This window comes from Protomyctophum parallelum (assembly GCF_964188405.1).
Source record: "Protomyctophum parallelum genome assembly, chromosome: 15".
In the NCBI taxonomy this organism is placed as follows: domain Eukaryota; kingdom Metazoa; phylum Chordata; class Actinopteri; order Myctophiformes; family Myctophidae; genus Protomyctophum; species Protomyctophum parallelum.
This window is the reverse complement of record NC_139710.1, coordinates 29285189-29305915: the sequence shown is the minus strand read 5'-3', so window position 1 is coordinate 29305915 and position 20727 is coordinate 29285189. Positions and strand designations below refer to the sequence as shown.

At 44.1% G+C, this 20727-nt stretch overlaps 1 protein-coding gene across 1 annotated transcript in view; it reads right to left on the bottom strand.

The window, feature by feature from the left end:
* LOC310872011 (EGF-like repeat and discoidin I-like domain-containing protein 3) overlaps positions 1-17677 on the bottom strand; it is a gene marked incomplete at its 3' end in the record, with an annotated part of 237840 nt that extends 220163 nt beyond the window's left edge. Inside the window, 1 exon segment of the mRNA XM_083783672.1 lies at positions 17576-17677. Coding sequence (XP_083639798.1) covers positions 17576-17654 — 79 coding nt within the window. The 5' untranslated portion in view covers positions 17655-17677.
* Between the last annotated feature and the right edge of the window lie 3050 nt (positions 17678-20727).

The following is a 20727-nucleotide window of genomic DNA, read 5'->3' as shown; positions in this document are numbered from 1 at the left end:
AAAACTAAGCCAAATAAATGCAAACTGAGGGTTTAAACACTTGTAGTAATGTACCGTATCATGATGGTTTATGACTTTTGGGGTTATTTTATTGACACAAATAAGCCCATTGTTAATAACAGTGACAAGGACCGTGTGTGTCACTGTTATTCACTGTTACCCATTTTTTGGGGGGCCCCTGAGCTTGAGCCCACGGTATCCGTGCGTCTGGTGTAGCCTGGTATCATTGACATATATTGGTCCTATCCAAACGCACAGTACGCGCGCAAAATTGCCTGGTGTAGCTTGGCCGTAAATGTCCGGAATTCAAAATGTACAAAAGCATTGACATGTACCAAAAGTACAAAGTACACACGCGGAATGTCCTGTTTAACGTTTTCAATTGTATACAAATATTTTTAAAATAGCAGATCTACATTGTGAGCTTGTACATCGGCTATTTTCAAATGGTTTATTGTCTTGTAATAATGATCACAATCTATGAAGTAATTAGCAACTAAAGTTTTCAAATCATGGATTAAAAGTACAATATTTGCCTCTGAGATGTAGTGGAGTAGAAGCAAACGTATTGGAAAATTGTACTTAATTACAGTACTTAAGTAAATGTATTTAGTTACTTAAAACTTTCCACCACTGCTGTTCTCGTCAGGACAACAGCTTGTCACCACAGCTCGGAGCTCTGATGCTGCATTCACGCTGAAAGCTACAGGCTACCATTCATGGTCAATGGAAGCCAACGACATGAAGAAGACACTAACAGGCTACCATTCATGTTCAATGGAAGCCATGCAGCGACATGAAGATACAAAGCTACGGGCTACCATTAATTTGCAATGGAAGCCAGCGACATGAAAATACAAAGCGACTACTGCATTGGCTGGTAGCCGCTTCAAAATCTACAAAGCTCCAGTTCAAGGCTGGCTGCAATTGCAGCTACAAAACGAGTGAGTGCTGATTAACCTCATCTTCTCTCTTCACACAATCGCTGCTTGTAATGGGGGGGAAACTAATTATCTCCGTCAGCCAACACTTCAACTACTATCTTTGTATATTTTTAGATGTTTTGTTGCTGCCAGTGCGAACGGCATGTGCGGGTGCAAAGAGCTGAGGGCCAACCCTGAATGGTTCCATCCCTGGCTCTTTCTGGCTGCGTGTCCAAGTTAGTGTCCTGATTAGATGAGCAGGTTGGCATATGCGTGTGTGTGTGTGTGTGTGTGTGTGTGTGTGCGTGTGTGTGTGTGTGTGTGTGTGAGTGTGTGTGTGTGTGCGTGCGTGCCCGCGTGTGCATGCGCGCATGTGCATGCATGAATGTAAAGTACGTCGTAAAGCGATTGTGGCAAAAGGCCCCATACATACGTAAATGCAGTCGATTTGCCATTGTAAAACACTTCGGATGAAGGCGCTATATAAATGCACCATTTACCGCCATTCTTCTGTGCTTTATATATATATAGGACTATGTCTCTAGTGCCCCCCCCCCCCCCCCCCGTCCCCCCCCCGTCCCCCGATAGGTCAGGCCAGAAAGTGGAGATAGCGCCAATGAGCAAAGACATAACATGCACCCGGCGCCATTATCCTGTCAGCGCGGGGAGACAAATTAACACGCGTCCAAATAGGATTAATGAGCATCTGCAACGGACAATGAAGGTGCAATCAAAGAGCCGCCAGAAAAGAAAAAATAAAATAAAATGAACGTAGCTAATGTTGGTGCTTCCAGGGGGGGAAGAACTGGACTACGTTATGTGCATGGAGATTAATTCCTGAAAACACTCGGGTATTCCTGTGATGACACGTTTCTATTCGTCGCGTTTGGTCCAAACCAATGAGCAGGGCTGTCACTGTCACGACATTTTACTTGATGATTAAATGTCATTAGTGAAACCTCTGTCTGTCTGCCTGCCTGCCTGCCTCATGCCTGCCTGTCACGGGCATAACTTGGGCAGTGTCCGACCAAGCGGCGTCAAACCTTCTTTCTTTCTTAAATTTTAATCCACGATTTTTGCAAGCCATTTTTTCATTTGCCTAGTGTAATCCTGGGCAACCTGGGGAGAGCAACTGACTGACCTAATGCTTCCTTCCATGCATAAGGAGTCCAATCCCGATTATTTTCACCTGACAGGGCGGAGTTTCCATAGTTGGACGTAGCGCGTGGATGGAACACGTTATTCCAACCAGTTCCTTTCCCCTCCATCAGGCTCGCCAGGGGGAGGCAGTATAGAGACCAGGATTACGGCATGTCTTTTGTGAGGATGCCTACCCTATAACTCCACACAGAAAGGCCCTTTCCCAACCCCACCTAGGGTATGGGCGCTAATGACTTATAGGGTCAGCGGTGGCCTAGTGGTTAGTGTAGCACCCTTGTTGCCGAAAGGTTGCTGGTTCAATTCCCTCGACGGGCAGGAAAAATATGGGTGGGGAAGTGATTGTCATCACTCACCCAACACCGCTGAAGTGCCCTTGAGCAAGGCACTGAACCCCCAACTGCTCCCCCTGGAGCTGCTTAGTGGCCAACAGTATAGAGCACCGAAGTCCTGACGTCACTGTCGGTAGAGGGCGTCAGTCCCCAGGTTCATGTATTTTTTATTTGCATTATAATCCCCATAGGGGGAATTTAGATCTCTTCATATAAGAACTGCGTTTGAAAAATAAACCGATCACCCCCCGGCCTTTTCACTCATACGGATATGAAGCATCGACTGAAGGTGGAAATGTACAAATATACCCAAAGAGTAACAAAATAAGCGTTAGAAACGAGTCAAATAACCCAGAGACTACATTTCCGGGTAGGCGGGTGGCTGCATCTGCCTGTCGCACAACTTAAACTGAATGTTAATTACGTTTATTTTTATTTTTATTTTATTGATATTTAATGTTTCGTGGTTAGTACGAGTTGAGTCACCACCAGCTGAGCTTATGTCAACAAGGAATCTCAGGAACGCAATGTGTTGATAGCTGGGCGTGACGTATATTAGCAGCGACATTGCCTTCATATGTAGTTTCAAGGCTTTTGCGGCCACATTAATTCCATTTTCTCTAGAAACTGGTTGTATCAAATATCAATGAACATCATTAACGACACACAGCCACCCCCCTGACAGAAAGGCCGGGGTGGTCGGTTTATTTTTCAAACATATAGTTCTTATATGAAGCGATCTAAACTCCCCCTATGGGGATTATAATGCAACTAAAAAAATACATGAACCTGTGTACTGGCGCCCTCTACTGAAAGTGACGTCAGACTTCGGTGCTCTATAAGACTGGCTGTACTGGTCAGCTCCCAGGTTTTAATGTGTGTGCATGTGTGTGGCTGTCTGTGTGTTTCTATGTGCAGGGCGTTGCTGAAAATGAGCACCTGTGCTCAGCTACTTCCCTGGGTAAATAAAGAATAAAAAAAAAGAAAAGGGGTATGGGCGCTAACGACACGGAGGAGAGAAAACGCCACCAGCACCCACAATCAAATGGAAGCATGCATTTCCAACTTGCATCGTTCCATGTAGGCCACGGCTCTGGTACTTGCAAACATACAAACATTAAACATACAAATTGTACTTGGGTAAACAATTTCACAGTACTTGAGTAAATGTACTCGTTATTTTTTTCTTTTTCATATCAATGCAATTGGGTGTGACCTTTGACCTTTCTCCATTGATTGATGACGGTGCCATTTAAATCAGACACTGCTATTAAAGTGACCTGTACCTCGGATGTAACCTTTAGCACTCGCTAAATAAATGAGTTTTTTTTCCTCACATAAATGGCCATCATTTGCATCTGCATCTGCATCTGCATACATAAACCATCTTGCATTTAATAGACACCAGACACTGTTATCTGTTTGCTGTCGGGTGGAAAGCTTGTATGTCCAAACAGACGTAACTTTTCAGGGAATGAGGGGGGAGAAATATTTATAAAATGTCACAGAGAAACGTAACCACTTTCAAATTTAAAATATTTCCAAAATAGAAAAAAAGATATCGATACTTTAGTGCGACAGTAGGACAAGTAGAATATTAACATACAAAGTTGAAATATGGAGATATGGGTTTCTGCCCCTGGCATTTCTATTATGACAGCGGATCAAACTGTGTTTTTTATTATTTTTTTATCTTTGCGTTTCATATTTCCATGCGGATAAGAATAGCGGACAGACTTCAAATGAACCAAGGACGAATTCTAGCGTTTTTAATGTTTACTCTTCAAAGCCTTTTCTCATATTTCTTCACATAAACCAATTTACAATTTAGGCATTTAGCAGACGCTCTTAATCCAGAGCGATTAACATTAAGCAAGAGCAAAAAAGCATGGGAATACATCACATAAAAAGCATTTATCATGAAACATGCGTAAGCTAAGAAAGTAACAGTGGAATATCTATATAATGACACTATACATATAAACTATACATATATACTACTATGCTATTATGTACTATGACGTGCTATGACTACATACAATGCAATTATAGTGCTGTCTACATAACATGCTATAAGTCTGTATCAAATGCTATCTAAGTCTACAGAAATGCTGTGTGTTTCGCATCGCTTATTGCAGTGGCGCGTGTCAATAGACTGATATGAGCTTTTTTTGGAATATGATCTCCCTGCAATTACTGTGATGACATAAACTGCAGTAACGTAAGCTCATCACATTCCATTTGTGATGAGGACACAAACGCAACACTTTGGTGACTGTGTGAGTGCTTCTCAATTTTATTTCATATCAAGGACTCCCATATTTGTGTGTGTTTGCGTGCGTGCGTGCACGCGTGCGTGCGTGTGTGTGTGTGTACTTTTTAAGAGTGAGCTGAAAACTTATTTTTTCATCGTGGCATTTGTTTAGATTTATCTTGTCTTCATATTCAATGTTCTGATAATTTTCCTTGCCATTTTTTTTTGTTTTTTCTTTTGTATTGATATTTTTATTTGCTAATTTGTATATATTGTGTCTTGTATTGACCTGCTTTTTTCCCGGCATTCCGCTGCTTGTTATCTTTGTGAAGCACTTTGGGTTGCATTTTATGTATGAAAATGTGCTATATAAATAATGTTTATTATTATTATTATTATTATTATTATTAAATATACTGCTTCAGACTCATATTAGTCTAAAAACTATAGGAGGATTCAGGTCACAATTCAGGACATGCAGGCAATTTCCATATTTTTGATTGCATTGAATTGATTGTGTATTTTTTTTTTACTGTATTCAATTCATGTTTCTTTTAATATGTGGCATCTATTCTTTTAAACAGCAGAACTGCAAGCTCACAACACGTCACATCACATGCCATCACTATACTTGTTGTGAGCAGATTGAGTCAAAGTGGTTAACCCATTCTGGACGGTTTTTAACTAAGCATTATGTTATACTTTAGCTATTGAAAAATAGCAGATCTACAAGCTCATAGCGCGCGACGAGCTTGTAGGTCTGCTATTTTGGAAAAATCGTGAAAATGTGGCACAGATCTTTGAACAATAATATATTCTTTCAGAAGACTTTATTTATTTCGATGTCAGGCCTACTGTAGATGGGTTAAACTGATTTTAGCTGGGGACCACCATTGAACCTCCTCAAGGACCTCTGGGGGGGGGGGGGGGTTTCCCAGACCACACTTAGATAATCACTGCTATAGACTTCTACTACTGTTATGTTAGTAGACGACAGACAATTCCACTGAACATTGATCACAGTTACATACTGTTACAGTGCAACCATAAGGAGCTGAACAAACCTCAAAAAAGGCATCAGCATTCAACAGTAGCGCGCGCACGCGCGCACACGCACATGCACATGCACACGCACACAAACACACACACACGGAGAGAGAGAGAGAGAGAGAGAGAGAGAGAGAGAGAGGTGAAACATTATTAGCTATTGAAACCTGATCTATTATTATGTGCACAAACTGGAGTATCCGCTTTTTTCCCCGGAATGTACAACCGCCAGAATAGAGTATTAGAGTATTATTCAAGTGGTTAAAGGACCACTTTCACCCATTTTCAACCTACAATGACCTTCATATGATTGGTCCACTCCTCACCAATGCTAAGATTTACAATTTAGGCATTTAGCAGACGCTCTTAATCCAGAGCGATTTACAGTAAGCAGGGACAACACAAGGTAATGTAAATCAAATGCATGAAAATAGTAATCTAGCATAAGATGGCACCATTATACCTTCGCATTTTAAAATGTACGACAATCTTTCAAAGGACGATAAAAAAAACATAAAAAAAATTGTAATTTGTAATTGTATTTACACGATGGTGGGAGGGTGTGCTTAATATGCGGAGGTCACTTCCAAGGGCGCAACAACTCATGTGTTGCGTTGTGCTTCCTTCCCACTAGTGGTCAGTGGTCAGGCAGGCAGGCTCGCAGGCAGGCAGGCAGGCAGGCTCGCAGGCAGGCAGGCAGGCAGGCAGGCAGGCGTCCAGAACAATGGGCCGGAGTCAGAGAGCTGTGAGGCCATGCATGCAGGGCCGGATGAGGCCTGCGTCATGCTGCCAGTAAACAATATACAGCCTGTTTAGTACCTGGAGCAATCCCGTGTCTGACACCCATCCATCAGCATCTCCATGACCTGCCCCCACCGTGGATTTGTTGAATATTTATACAAACCGTGTTGGATGCATGTGTTTGGTCGGTATTCATTCGATACCAAAACCCAGACCTAACCTCACAGGAAGCCACGGGTTGAGTTTTAACCTGCCACACATGCCGGGAGCCACATGTGAGTGATCCGTCTAGGTTTCACCCGGCGTGGGAACCCATGTGCTCGAAGCGGGCGGCCTGGTCTGTCTCTCTCGATTAGCTTTCCGCACATACCGAGCTGCCCCCGTGACGCCGTCTATACAGAGAGAGACACCGTCTAACCAAAGGATGTCTGCTCCCGAAGCGGCTAATGAGATAAGTGCTGACTCTAAGTAGGAACAGTACAATCACGGATCTAGTAGAGAGACGTCCGCTGTATAGCCCCGATCTAGAAGAGAGACGTCCGCTGTAGCCCTATAGATACCTCTGAGTGACGCATGAAACCCACACAGGAGATACAGTAAGATACAGTAAGTGCTTGTAGCCGCAGGAACACAATCACAAGCGTGCCACCGAGCGAGCTCACACTACACCACACTGGGGTTAATAATTGATCACGTTTTTGTGTACCTATTCAGTTGTGTATACCGGCAGTGTTGTATAACGTAACAGTGCATTTACTTAAGTACTGTACTAAAGTACATTTGTTTGTCTACTTTTCCAAATTCATAGCCGATCTAAAAGCGCCACTGAGTATACAAACGACAAACGTATACATCACATTGTTGTTTTTGTTTATTTTTTCCCCCCTTCCGCTCAAAGTCAAGGAAGGTTAGTGGGATATAAGCCATGTTGCGGACAGGCAGTGGGTTTGTAGGCTCAGATAAATATAGAAAGAAATGTCTCTGCGGTTGGATGCCGCTGGACCCTGGGAGTCCCTCTGGCTCAGAGCAGCACTGTGAGATCCACAGCATCAGTATATATTATACAGCATGAATACAATCTAAATATTTCAACATGTTTCTATATAATTGTATATACTAGAATTTCGCGGGCCTACGGCCCGCTCATCCTAGCGCATCCTCGATGCATGGCAAATGGGAAGAAGGCAATAGCGGGAGGGCGATGCGAGTGCTTAGTATTGCACTGTACTGTAATGTTGTCCTCTGTACTGTACTGTACTGTACTGTAATTAGTGTTGTTATTGTTGTTGTTGTTGTTGTTGTTATTATTATTGTTATTATTACATGGATTATTGTTCTGATGTGAGCTTGTTTGTAAATGAGTGAGTTTACAAAGAAGCTTATTGTTATTATTATGATTATTATTAGTAGTATTGTTATTGTTATTATTACATGGATTCCAAAATTGCTAAATATAAAGAAATATATATATTATTATTGACATTTTTACAAACAAATAAATAGGCTAGTTACAGTAGCTAAGCTGCCCACTTAAGCACCCTGACCACGCCCAGCACAATGACATTAGCACCCCTGGATAGTTACAGTAGCTGGCCACTTAAAGGACAACTTTCGTTTTTTTCAACCAAGGTTCATGTTGTAGGTTGTTATTAGAGAAAGTAAAAGATGAGTGTTCTTTTTTTTCCATTTGCTGCTTTCTTTCGTTTTAGGGATTTTAGCTGTTTTGTACAGGGGGGCGGGGGCATTCGAGCATGGTGCTAAATATGTATTTTTTTACAAAATATTATGGAGATTTATTTTTTTATTATTTACTATAGCCCTAATAAACCCCAGGAAATTACATCTGGCCACAAATAAATCACAGGATCTACTGAATGTGAAGGTAGCCTACTGGGGGGAAGCCACACTGTGTGTCATAGGCTCAATGTCAGTTTGACACATTCAGTAGATCTCGTGATGTTTTGTGACCAGATGAAATTCCCAGGGGTTTATTAGGACTATAGTAAATAATTAAAAAAGAAATCGCTATAAAATGTTGTAAAAAAAATACATATTTAGCCCCATGCTCGAATGCCCCCGCCCCCCTGTCAAAAACAGCTAAAATCCCTAAAACGAAAGAAAGCAGCAAATGAAAAAAAAAAAGAACACTCATCTTTTAGTTTCTCTAATAACAACCTAAAACATGAACCTTGGTTGAAAAAAACTAAAGTTTAAGCACCCTGACCACTGCAACAATGACATTAGCACCCCATCCCCACCCCAAGGATGGCCTATAGGTGAGGAATGTTGTTTTTCCAGTTCTAGATGGGAGATCATTAAGATGCTGCTGCATCCTGTATTAAGATGCATCCTTACTTCCTTCCTTTCAAGCAATGGAATTTAATTGAATGCCTGGAAATGTACCATTGTTTTGTCTGTAACTATATACCCCCTTTGCCCCCCGTGGCGCCGGTCCTGCAAATCCAAAAGTAGTGTGAATATTTCCACAGCCTAATTACTAAAGGATAAACTATCAGTCTTCTCCAAAATCTGTCAATCTTTGTCAACTCAGCACGTGTTGACAACGCATTGTAAAAGTAGTGTGAATATTTCCACAGCCTAATTACTAAAGGATTATGACTGTGGGGTGACAGACATACAGTCTGACATACAATAGGCTACACGTGTGCACAGTTAATAAACAATGACCTAATATGTCCAGAGTTCTTAAATTAACATAGTTGGATTTTAACAGAAAGACAATGCCATAAATCAGTCAAAGTGAGTGACAGACTCAACAGTAGCACACAGCATGCAAGGCAGGATGCATGCATGCAAACATGTTTCTCCAGCTGAGATTTAGTGTCTCCATCTCTCTCTGGAAGAGGTTGCACATGACCTATACGGCCACACTGAGGCGCTCCAACACAAACACATGAAGCTTCAGCTGACACAAAACAACACCACGCTGTTTGTCCAAAACACACAATAACTCCTCTCCCACCGACATCATGTGTTCATTTATCTTTAGCCATATATACTCCATTTGACCCAAATCAACACCAATGCTAACCTGTTTGTCCAAAACACACTATCTGCTCTCCACGTTTCTACTTCGCCACAACCTAATGTTAGTAACAAATCTATTGTAGATTGTGAGAAAGGGACGTCAGAAAGCCAAGCGTTGTCAGTTCACTCACAGCACAGCACCGTCACTCCTGTCAGCTAGGGTTGAGCTGCAGGTTGAGCTGCTTAACGACGACACTGTCTGTCAGGCGTACTGTAGTAAATATAGGACTAATATGTGCATGGAATGGATAGTGTGTGAGTCTGGGTTCAGCGCACACTCGCAATTGCGGCTGGAGGGTGACGCGACACACACACACACACACACACACAGGGCGATGTGTGGATAAATCACTGAGAGTTGGGAAATGCGCACGCAAGCACAGAATGCACAGGCGTCGCCGCATCGGGCGTGCAAACGATTAAGCACGCACAGGCAAATGTGTTCAGAAGTACAACGATTAAGCACTCACAGGCAAATGTTGTCAGAAGCATCTGTTTCGGTTTCGTTTGCGCGACGGTTTTGTTCGGATGGCTGGTCTCTGTGCTGCTATGGAGCAGTGTAGAGTAGGCGACAGGCTGCCTTAGAAGGGCACGTTCACGACATTGAGGGGTAAGAAACAATCCCGGTCACGTGGTTCATGTAACGCGTGTCACTGTGAAGGACTGGCCAGTCTGGCCCCAACATGACGATTTTGACGTAGGCTGTTGCTTGCGCAACAACAGCGTGTTAATTAAGTAATATTTGTAAAGTAAATAAGATTTTTTTTGTGAATGCAATTAGCCTATATGTATTCTGGGAGTGTGCAGATTTCTTTTTTGCATAAAGAGATTTGTGGTAAAAGGGTGGTTCGGTCGGAGAAAGAGTACGGATAAAGGCAGATAAACGGCCATGTGCTTATGTACCCCCTGTCTATTACGGTAGCAGGATATATAAATATTCTACTGCCAACCCCCCGCTGCATCCGGGCTATATGAGACTGCAACCCTACAGATCCCACAGCCTCTGATGACGGTTCGCAAACACACACACACACACACACACACACACACACACACACACACACACACACACACACACGCACACGCACACACACGCACACGCACGCACACATACACATACACATACACACACACACACACACACACACACACAACAAAACAGCTTACATTTGGGGAAAGTCACTAATTGGAACCCCCTCAAGGAACCATGAGGGAGACCCACTGCTGCAGCAGTGTTTCCAGTGGGCCATGCACAATATCAGCACCCTGACTCTGTTTGACCAGAAAGTGAAAGAGCCTTCATTAGTATACATAATATAATACCTGTGAAGGAAGTAAGGAAGAGGCCAGATTTCTCTCCAATATGGCTGCTGCTGTGCAATATTATTGGCATTATCTTTACAGGCAAATACCCATGCATGTGTCAACCGTCTGGGCACCTAGAGGCTGCCAAACCAGCCGGACGGCGTGCCACGGGTTCGACTCCTGTCAGGCATAAAAAGTCCCAAAACAAATCTTAAAAAAATAATAATACCCATGCATGTGCAAGTTGAGATCGACTGGTCAGCCCATTGAAAAGACACAATGATAAATATGATAATATTATATCATATTTATACGTTATGATGTGATAGCGTATATTTCATGGGCTCTTTTTCAGCATTAAATGAAAGAGAGTGCCCCGGATTAGCACCAGTGCTGCTATTTGTGCTACTTTTGATCTCTGGGACAAACTCTATTAAAATAAATCCATGTCTAGCGTGCCGTAGCTCTGAGCACATGGAGGTGTGTGTCTCGAGTGTTTGGAACCCAAAATGCAGTCACAGTAAACAGGGGCAGATTTCAAAGTATATAATAAAGAAAAAAGGCAAGGCAAGGCAACTGGAATTGCCGGCAGGAATCATGCAATCAGAAAATGATGACAAAGTAGTAGTCAAAAAACAGGAAACTGCAGGAGCATGCATCGACGACATCAAACTATGAACTGACAATGAATGTTTGCAATGAGTCCAGGTTTATAGAGCGTCGCAGTCCCGCCCCCTTTCAGAAGGACGAGTGGCCCAGGAAATGAATCCCAATGCATTTTTCCCATAGACATTTCAAAAGGTATTTATTTAAAGACGGTTATATGCCGCGGACAAAGCCAACTCGAGTCGTGACAACTCATGACAACAAACACAATATTTTGGACCAAACAAATATTAACAAAGAAGAAAAACAACAAAAAAAGTGTTTTTTTCTTCTTTCTAATTATTTGTTCGGCCCAAAGAATTGTGTTTGTTGTCATGATTTGTCGCGACAAGAGTTGTCTTTGTCCGCGGCGTAAACGTCTTTAAAATAAATACTTTCTGAAATGTCTATGAGGAAAATGAACTGAGAATCATTTCCTGGGCCCTGGTATAGGGGTTGAGACTGCGACGCTCTATAGGGGGCAGGTTGATTGTAGAAGTGATCACATGTGGGCATGTGGAACAAAACTAAAAGTATTCCGACATTATGAAAGTAATTTAGCGACCTGCCGTGCACAGTCAGACCTGTGGTGCGTTCGGGATGTTGTTGTACCACAATAATAATAATAAGATCAAGGTATAAAGAAAATCCAGACTTCTCCAGACAAAAAGCTATGTTTCTTTCTACAAAACATAGAGTTGCACTACGAAACGTTACTGTTTCCCCCCCGGAATTGAACCCAGGTCTCTTGCACAAGTGCAGCATTATTATATGTATTAATTTTTTACCCAGTGAGCTAATACTGCCTGCTTCGCTTCAAAATCGGAGTCACACCAGAAAACAGTCCAAACCTCTAATACACAGGGTCTAAATGTCTCCATAGAAGAGCAGGGAGACCAAATACAACCACCCCCACACATGTACTGTTGTACTGCATTAACACACTAAGACATTGGACAACATAGCATTCGATTACATAACAGAACTTAAACCCGGGATGTGATTAATGGAGGGAGAGAGGAGTTCCGGGATGTGTATTTCTGAACTCACAGCACAGAGCCAAGACACCTTGCAGGGTTTGGTTCCTGCGCTGCATTCATTATGGCAGCCTGCCTCCTACATACCAGCCTCACCAAGCAAGCACCACGCTGTCGCCGGTCAGCTGGAAACCTCATATGTTGCTTACCGTTGCTTTTCAGAAAGAAATAATGAAGAACCAAATTTGTTCCCAATGGATCCGATATCCATCGTTTAGTCACAAGCCCTTGTTGATAATTTCCAATGGTAACAATGTTGCTAAAAACACACATGCATAAAAACGGCAACAAGGAAATTGCCAATCTACAAACTCAGTGTGTTGCCACTTCTGTGTGACAATCTAGTGTGACAAAGTAGGGCATTCATTTATGAAAAAACCAGTCCAGTACACTTTGATTGTTATAGTCACTGTGTGTGTGTGTGTGTGTGTGTGTGTGTGTGTGTGTGTGTGTGTGTGTGTGTGTGTGTGTGTGTGTGTGTGTGTGTGCGTGTGTGTACTGTGCCCGCGCGCGTCCCAATCAGGAGGTTCACACAGCCATGCTACACAATAGTGCCACCCCAGGTCACCCAGCGCTACTGCCGTACTCAAACGGACAGACATACATACACATGTGGACGGACAGACAGACAGACAAACACACATAGCTGTTAGTTGGAGCGGTTAGGCACCGCTCAAAAAATGGAAACATAACAAGTTCAAATTGGAGATACGAGTTTTCTGCCAGGCAACATCATGGTGTCTCATGAGAGCTAACTGGGAGAGCTGGAGCTCGAAGGCTTAGAGCGGCCAGCAGTCTTACGCACGCACACACGCACGCATGCACGCACGCACGCACGCACGCATGCACACACACACACACACACGCGCACACACACACGCACAGTTTGTATTGCTATATTAGTGAGAACATCAACATTTCACAATGGCAATTGTATCAATATAGGATTTTTAGACCATAGCAGAAAACATCTGATATGTAAATTAGCTATACATTTTCATAGTCAGCATGTGACAACAATGGCACCCGACTAATACATGTCGGGCATGACTGGAACCCGTAACCCGCTAAACCTATACCGTACTGTATATGCATAATCCTACCGCTGTAACCCCAAACTGAATCTTTTCCTAAAAGCCTATAACTCTAAAAAAATAATAATAATAATTTCAACCATGACAACCATTTATCTTGTTAGTACCAGGTCAATTGTCCTCGTAACGTCTATTCGAATATACTGGTGGGGACATTTGGGCCTTGCAACTATAAGCGCACACACAGGCACACCGACAATCCATCCATCGACCCATTCCATCATTCTTCTCCTTCCTTGATGAGAGTGAGCACATTCTGGCATCTTTTCAGCCCAGTAGAATGTGCACACACACACGCACACACACACTCGTGTTTGACAGGGATCGACTCCGGAGTCCAGCATGTTGCAACTAAATAAGCAGAGAATGCAGGTGGCATGACCCACTTCTAAACAAACTCTGTCTTCCTTCCTTCGTTCTATACACATCCTGCACACGTCCTCCTCAGTGTATTAATATACACATCGTGTACATGCCCTCCTCTGTACACATCCCGCTGTGCATTAGTACACATCCCACTCTGTATTAGTACACATCGTGTACATGCCCTCCGCTGTATATAGTACACATCCCGCTGTGCATTAGTACACATCCCACTCTGTATTAGTACACATCGTGTACATGCCCTCCTCTGTAGCCTATAGTACACATCCCGCTGTGCATTAGTACACATCCCACTCTGTATTAGTACACATCATGTGCAAGCCTTCCTCTGTATATTAGCCTAGTACACATCCCGCTCTGTATTAGTACACATCCTGTACAAGCCTTCCTCTGTATATTAGCCTAGTACACATCCTATGCTCTGTGTATTAGTACACATCCTGCACACGTCCTCCTCTGTAAATGTATAGCGCGAGAGGTTCTTAAACATTTAAACATTTTCATGATGCTATATGATGCTTACAACTGAGACTGTGAAAGATAGGCTAAATGTTAGGGAGAGAGTATAGTGGAGAGGAGATCGAGTATAAAAAGACAATACTTTTTATGTTTGGTGTACTCTGAAAATAGCAGATCTTCAAGCTTGTATAGATCGGCTATTGTCAGCATGCAACCAAGTGTAAATCAGCCATTACAACGCCATCAAGGCACCGCCAAAATACTCATTTTGGCGACAAAGTCAATATTGTAGTGACTCGTGACTCAAGTGGACTCGGTGGGGGAGGAGTCCCGAGTCCTTTGGTCCGAGACTGCGTCAAATTCGAGTCAAATTAAGTGCGAGACGAGACGAGACCGAGTAAATGGAAATGTGGGCTTGAGACTGGACTCGAGACGAGTCAAGAACTTGAGTATAGTGCAGTGGTTCTCAAAAGTTTTCATGTCATGGACCCGCGGACCACCATTTGAAAAGATATGCCATGCAGGGACCCCTCATAAGAGAAGATTTTTTACGGCTCTAGCAGACATTTTCAACCATTTCAAGGACCCCCATTTTGACAAGGATAAGGGCTCGGACCCGCATTTCATGTCATTTCAATCTCCGGGACTCCCATTGATATTGTAAGTCACTGTCAAGTGTCAATGCAACTCTGAGAGTGTATACAAATGGAACCACATGGTTCCCTTTGTACACTCTCTGCATTACGGACCAATAAGGGTCCGTTTGGTTCCTATAAACCATCTCAAATGTATCTCTATAGGAACTCCCTCAAGTATACTCCTAGCATTATATACAGCAGCATTATGTGGCTCAGGGGGGAAAATAATATATATATAGTGTGACTGTGTGAGGAAAGAGCTTGTTAACCCATTTTGGGGCGGGAACCACTTTTAGTGTTAGCAAGCATCATGTCATGCTTTAGCTATTGAAAAATAGCAGATCTATACAAGCTCGTAGCGCGGCACTCGGTGCCGCGCTATGAGCTTGTAGGTCTGCTATTTTTTTTTAATCGAAGTACGACTGACATAGAAACATTTTTAGCATCTGATCTCAGGTCAGAACTGGTTAAGCACAATACTGAACGGTGTACTGTCTGGACGGTTCTCTCCCTCACAGATCAAAGAGGGGGGGGGCTTCAGTTCTGGCTCAGTGGGTCAAACGGACCTGTAGGCACTCGGCAGCATGCAGCAACATCACATCTCCGCCATCTGCTACAGTGCGCGCGCGCACACACACACACACACACACACACACACACACACACACACACACACACACACACACACACACACACACACACACACACACCAGTGTGTTGTTAGCGAGTGCAAAGCAGCGATGGCTCCAGAAAATTGTGACTGGGGGTGCTGGCTATTGCATGGGGGGGGGGGGGGGGGGGGGGCTAAGCCTCCACCAGGGGGGGGGGGGGGGGGGCTAAGCCTCCACCGGGGGGGGGGGGGGGGCTAAGCCTCCACCAGGGGGGGAGGGGGCTAAGCCTCCACCTCCACCCCCCCTTGCCCCCCTCCTGGAGCCACTGAAGCCACTGGAGCCACGTGCGAGACTAAACACCGGCGCTGTATGCGCAATTGACCTTCTCTGTTGTCACCGTTATAGTCAATATAGTAGATACATGTCAGTGATATATAGCATCTTTTAGTCTCTCTGTTTTCCCGGATTAAACATAGGATGTTTGTGCAAAGATGGGGGGGGGGGGGGGGGGGGAATGATATGCTTATAAAATTAATAAATAAATAAGGAAATCTATACTTTGTATGGCGTGGAGAGACACTTTAACCAACACATTAAGGGCATTATATCAGTAGGACAATATTGTGATTCTTTTTTTTTGTTTTTGCATAGTAGGCCTACTACCGTATACTGTATATATTTGTAGCCTATGTCATAACATTTTCTGATCAATTGAAAATGGAGGACCCCAAAGTAAACAAGCCATTGTGCTTGTATATTAATCCTCTATATGGCAGACCTTGGATCGAACTGCACTCATTCTACAAACTGTCACAATGTTCAATCAAATCACACACACACACACACACACACACACACACACACACACACACACACACACACACACACACACACACACACACACACACACACACGTGTGCGTGTGCGTGTGTGTGTGTGTGTGTGTGTGTGTGTGTGTGTGTGTGTGTGTGTTTAACACACGTTAAGAAAAGCCTATAAAAATAGCTGATCTACAAGCTCGTAGATCAGCAATTTTTATAGGCAATTTTTTAACATTTCAAATAGGGCTAAAAAACACACAGTAGGCTATAGGCGACAATATATGTCGATACACAGTGTCCTCAGCCTCAGCACCACCTCTGCCTCCAGTATATATAGCTATCAGTGCAAATAAGGTGCGTGCGCTCACACTGACCCGTTCGGTCCCCACGCATTACAAACACCCCGAAAAAAACAACAATGCCAACCCGAAATCATAAATCCACTCAATTTCAACGAAACAATACACTGATATCACGGATATGTCACGTCACAGTATAAGAGCCAACTGACTCCGAGTCATCAAGCGATCATATAAATCCATCATTGACGCTCAAATTCTGCAGACAATCATATCAATATAGTCGCCAAGAAAGTGATTATAATATGCAAGCCTGCTCACTCTATAGCCTGCATAACCGTACTAATTATGCACATCCTTTTCCATAAAGATAAAAGGCGATTCAGTAGGCTATAGGCTACAATTAACGTTAACAGGTCAAAGATAGGCTACGAATCTCTTCAATGCAACATCACTCATCATGTTCATATAACCATGTGAACTTGGGCGTTCGTCGACAAAATAGGAGATCTACAATCTCTACAAGATCTACAGCATGCATTTGTGATCTTGCAGATCGGCTATTTTCGGCTAAGAGGGATATCCTAGAAAAAGAGCGCAAACTCAGGTCTGTTTTGAGGGTTTTAAGTGGTGAGTGGGGGGAGTGGGGGGGGGGGGTAAAAAATGAAAAGAAAAGCCAAGCCACGCACATCATCATTTTTTTTTGTTGCAAATCACAGCCTCGCACAACGCTCAGAGATCCACGCACGCACACGTAGCGTTGACTTGTCTCCACTCACCTCTCACCATCTGCGGGACAGCAGCCACGCACATCAGACACGAGAACCATCCGATGGAGGCGAGTAACGGTCCCATCATTATCCTGTCTCTCTCTCTCTCTCTCTCGCGTCTCTCTCTCTCTCTCTCTCTCTCTCTCTCACTCCCCCCCCCCCAAGGTTAAATAAGCAGGTAACAGATAAACCCCAACAGATCGAGAAGAGACGATCACAGCGGAAAATAGAGAAAAGTTGCTCTTCCCCGCAATTCGCTCCGTTAATTATGACGAAGCTCCTTTTTCCTCGATCGAGTTGCTTGTTTTGTGAAAAGAAATCTCCGAAAGAAAGAAGGTTTTGTATAGTTGTCCACCCCCGGTCAACTCAGTGATGGTTCGGCACGGCACGGGATCCAGCCAGGTGCCTGGTTCAAATGAGCGTCGGTCGGTGCCACAACAAACGATATACCCAAGCTCCTGTGTGTGTGTTGTGTGTGTCCTCTCCCCTTCCCAGTTCCCACACTGCCCGCCTGGCTGGCTGCCTCTCCGGTATAGCCTACGTCTTCTTACCGCAGTGGTGTGGAAAGAAACACTGCGCGGAGTGAGTGAGTGTGCGCGCGCGCTTGTTGTGTGCGTGTGTGTGCGTGTGTGTCAGTCAGTGCGTGTGTGTGCTCGCTCCGCTCGCTCACCGCTCCTCCCGGGGCGGACCGAGAAGAAGAGAGAGAGAGAGGCGTGCGCATATAAAGCTGGAGAGAATGAGCGTGTTGTGTGCGCCAAGTGTCAGACGACGAAGACGCGAGAGGGGGGAGAGAGAGAGAGAGAGAGAGACAGAGACACAGAGAGAGAGAGAGAGAGAGAGCTGGGGGGTGTACTTTGGGTCACTGTAGAGTAGACCGACTGGGGCGCTGTCTCTCACTGATAGCCTACTCTCCTCTCTTCTCCTCTCCTCTCGCCGTATCTCTCTCTCTCTCTCTCTCTCTCTCTCTCTCTCTCTCTCCCCCGCAACGGCCAAAGGAAACGCGGTGCGCTGCCTGCCAACATCATGCGGCGGTGATTGTATTATCTGAGGCGTTCAAGCAGAGTCTTACAGATCCTCTCCTGAATCATTTCTGTCCCAAATGTAGGCTACCCCCCCCCCCCCTCCCACCTGCATCTCCAAAGATCTCAAATTAGGTCCCGCGGGGATCGACCACCATGAGGGGTCCTTGATGTGGTTCCCATGGGGGGTCCCCACGCTGGACAGTGTGTGTTATATATAGTTAGAAGCGTCACAATCAGTTGAACCACTTTAACCCTATACAAGTTGGCTGTTTGAAAATATAATGCAACATGTGAGCCGTCCGTGGTTTATAGAGCTGCTTTTTTCATTAACTTTCTCTCGCGCGCGCGGACAGCCGGACACACACACACACACACACACACACACACACACACACACACACACACACACACACACACACACACACACACACACACACACACACACACACACACACACACACACACACACACACACGAAAATAAATTGGTCTGTGACACAAAGATGGGTTCCGACCCTGCACTGTTTGGGAAACAGTGTCCTATAGGCTACCAATACTTTACTGATACTGATACTGAGACGGGCAGAAAGACAGGCAGAGAGGAGAGACAGGCAGACAGACAGACAGACAGGCAGAGAGGAGAGACAGGCAGAGAGGAGAGACAGGCAGACAGACAGAAAGGCAGAGAGGAGAGACGGGCATATAGACTGGCAGAGAGGAGAGACGGGCAGACAGACAGGCAGAGAGGAGAGACGGGCAGACAGACAGGCAGAGAGGAGAGACAGGCAGAGAGGAGAGACAGGCAGACAGACAGAAAGGCAGAGAGGAGAGACGGGCATATAGACTGGCAGAGAGGAGAGACGGGCAGACAGACAGGCAGAGAGGAGAGATGGGCAGACAGACAGACAGGCAGAGAGGAGAGACGTGCAGACAGACAGACAGGCAAAGAGCAGTGTTGATTTTGACAGCAAATTTAGTCTTTTGAATCATCCGTTTTGGTTTAGTTTTAGTGTAGTTTTAGTCAACTAAATATCATACGATTTTAGTAGACTACACATTGCGGAACAGGAGGCCTATGCCATACATGCGTCAATTTAGTCAAAATTGTCAATTTAGTCTTATTGTAGTCATGATAGCTTAGTTTAGTTTGTGTTTCAGTTTTCGTCAGTGAAAAAAATCACACTCATGTAAAGTGAGTGGCCAGCCGCCCACCGTATCGGCCACATATCATTAATGCCCTAAACCTAAACATCTATTAAAGTCCATAGACTTGTCTGGAAAACGATTTACGTGCTCTAATCTAAACAAACATTGTAATATCCATCCTGATAGTAACTAGACTTGGCTGGGGAAAGTACTTTAAACAAACATTCAAAATCCTACTTGGCTGCCATATATAATGTAATGTGGAGCTCTACTCTAAAGGTAGTCAGTCGACTGACATTTTTCGTCATATAGTTTTAGTTGACAAAATGAACACTGGATTGAATGCATCGTAGTGAAAACCTGCCTGGTGAGAGACAGTTGGAGAGGAGAGACTGACTCAGTATTTTGCGTGTCTTAAGTACCAGGTCTTATTCAGAATAGCCAAATGGCATTGATCACGCCTCCAGGTCTTAAGTTAAGTAATAAGACCTGGTACTTAAGACACGCAAAATACAGCCCTGAGGAGACATGAGCAGGCAGACAGGCAGAGGGGAGAGGAGAGCAGGAAGGAAAGACAGACAGACAGACAGACAGACAGACAGACCGACCTAAGCACCTGCATCTAACTTAGAGCTTCTGGAGTCTCTCCCACTAAAGGTTAAACAAAGCTGTTTCACCCCCATTTGAGTAATTACCTCACATTATCAGGAAGTGCAAAACATTAACTTGTGTTCTATTCAGTCACAAAATCTTGTTAATACTTCATTGGTTCAATATTTATATAGCCTGGCCTCAGGAAGCCAGGCGTTTTGCGCGCGAGCGAGCGAGAGAGAGAGAGAGAGATAATCACACCTGTGTGAAGTGAGGGGCGCTCTTATCATCATACATCATCTCATTCTCAGTCTTCACTTTTCCGTCTTCACTGTCGTCCTCAATGTCTTCAATGTTGGATGTTACGCAATGTTTATGTTTACACAAACACTCAGCATTGTCC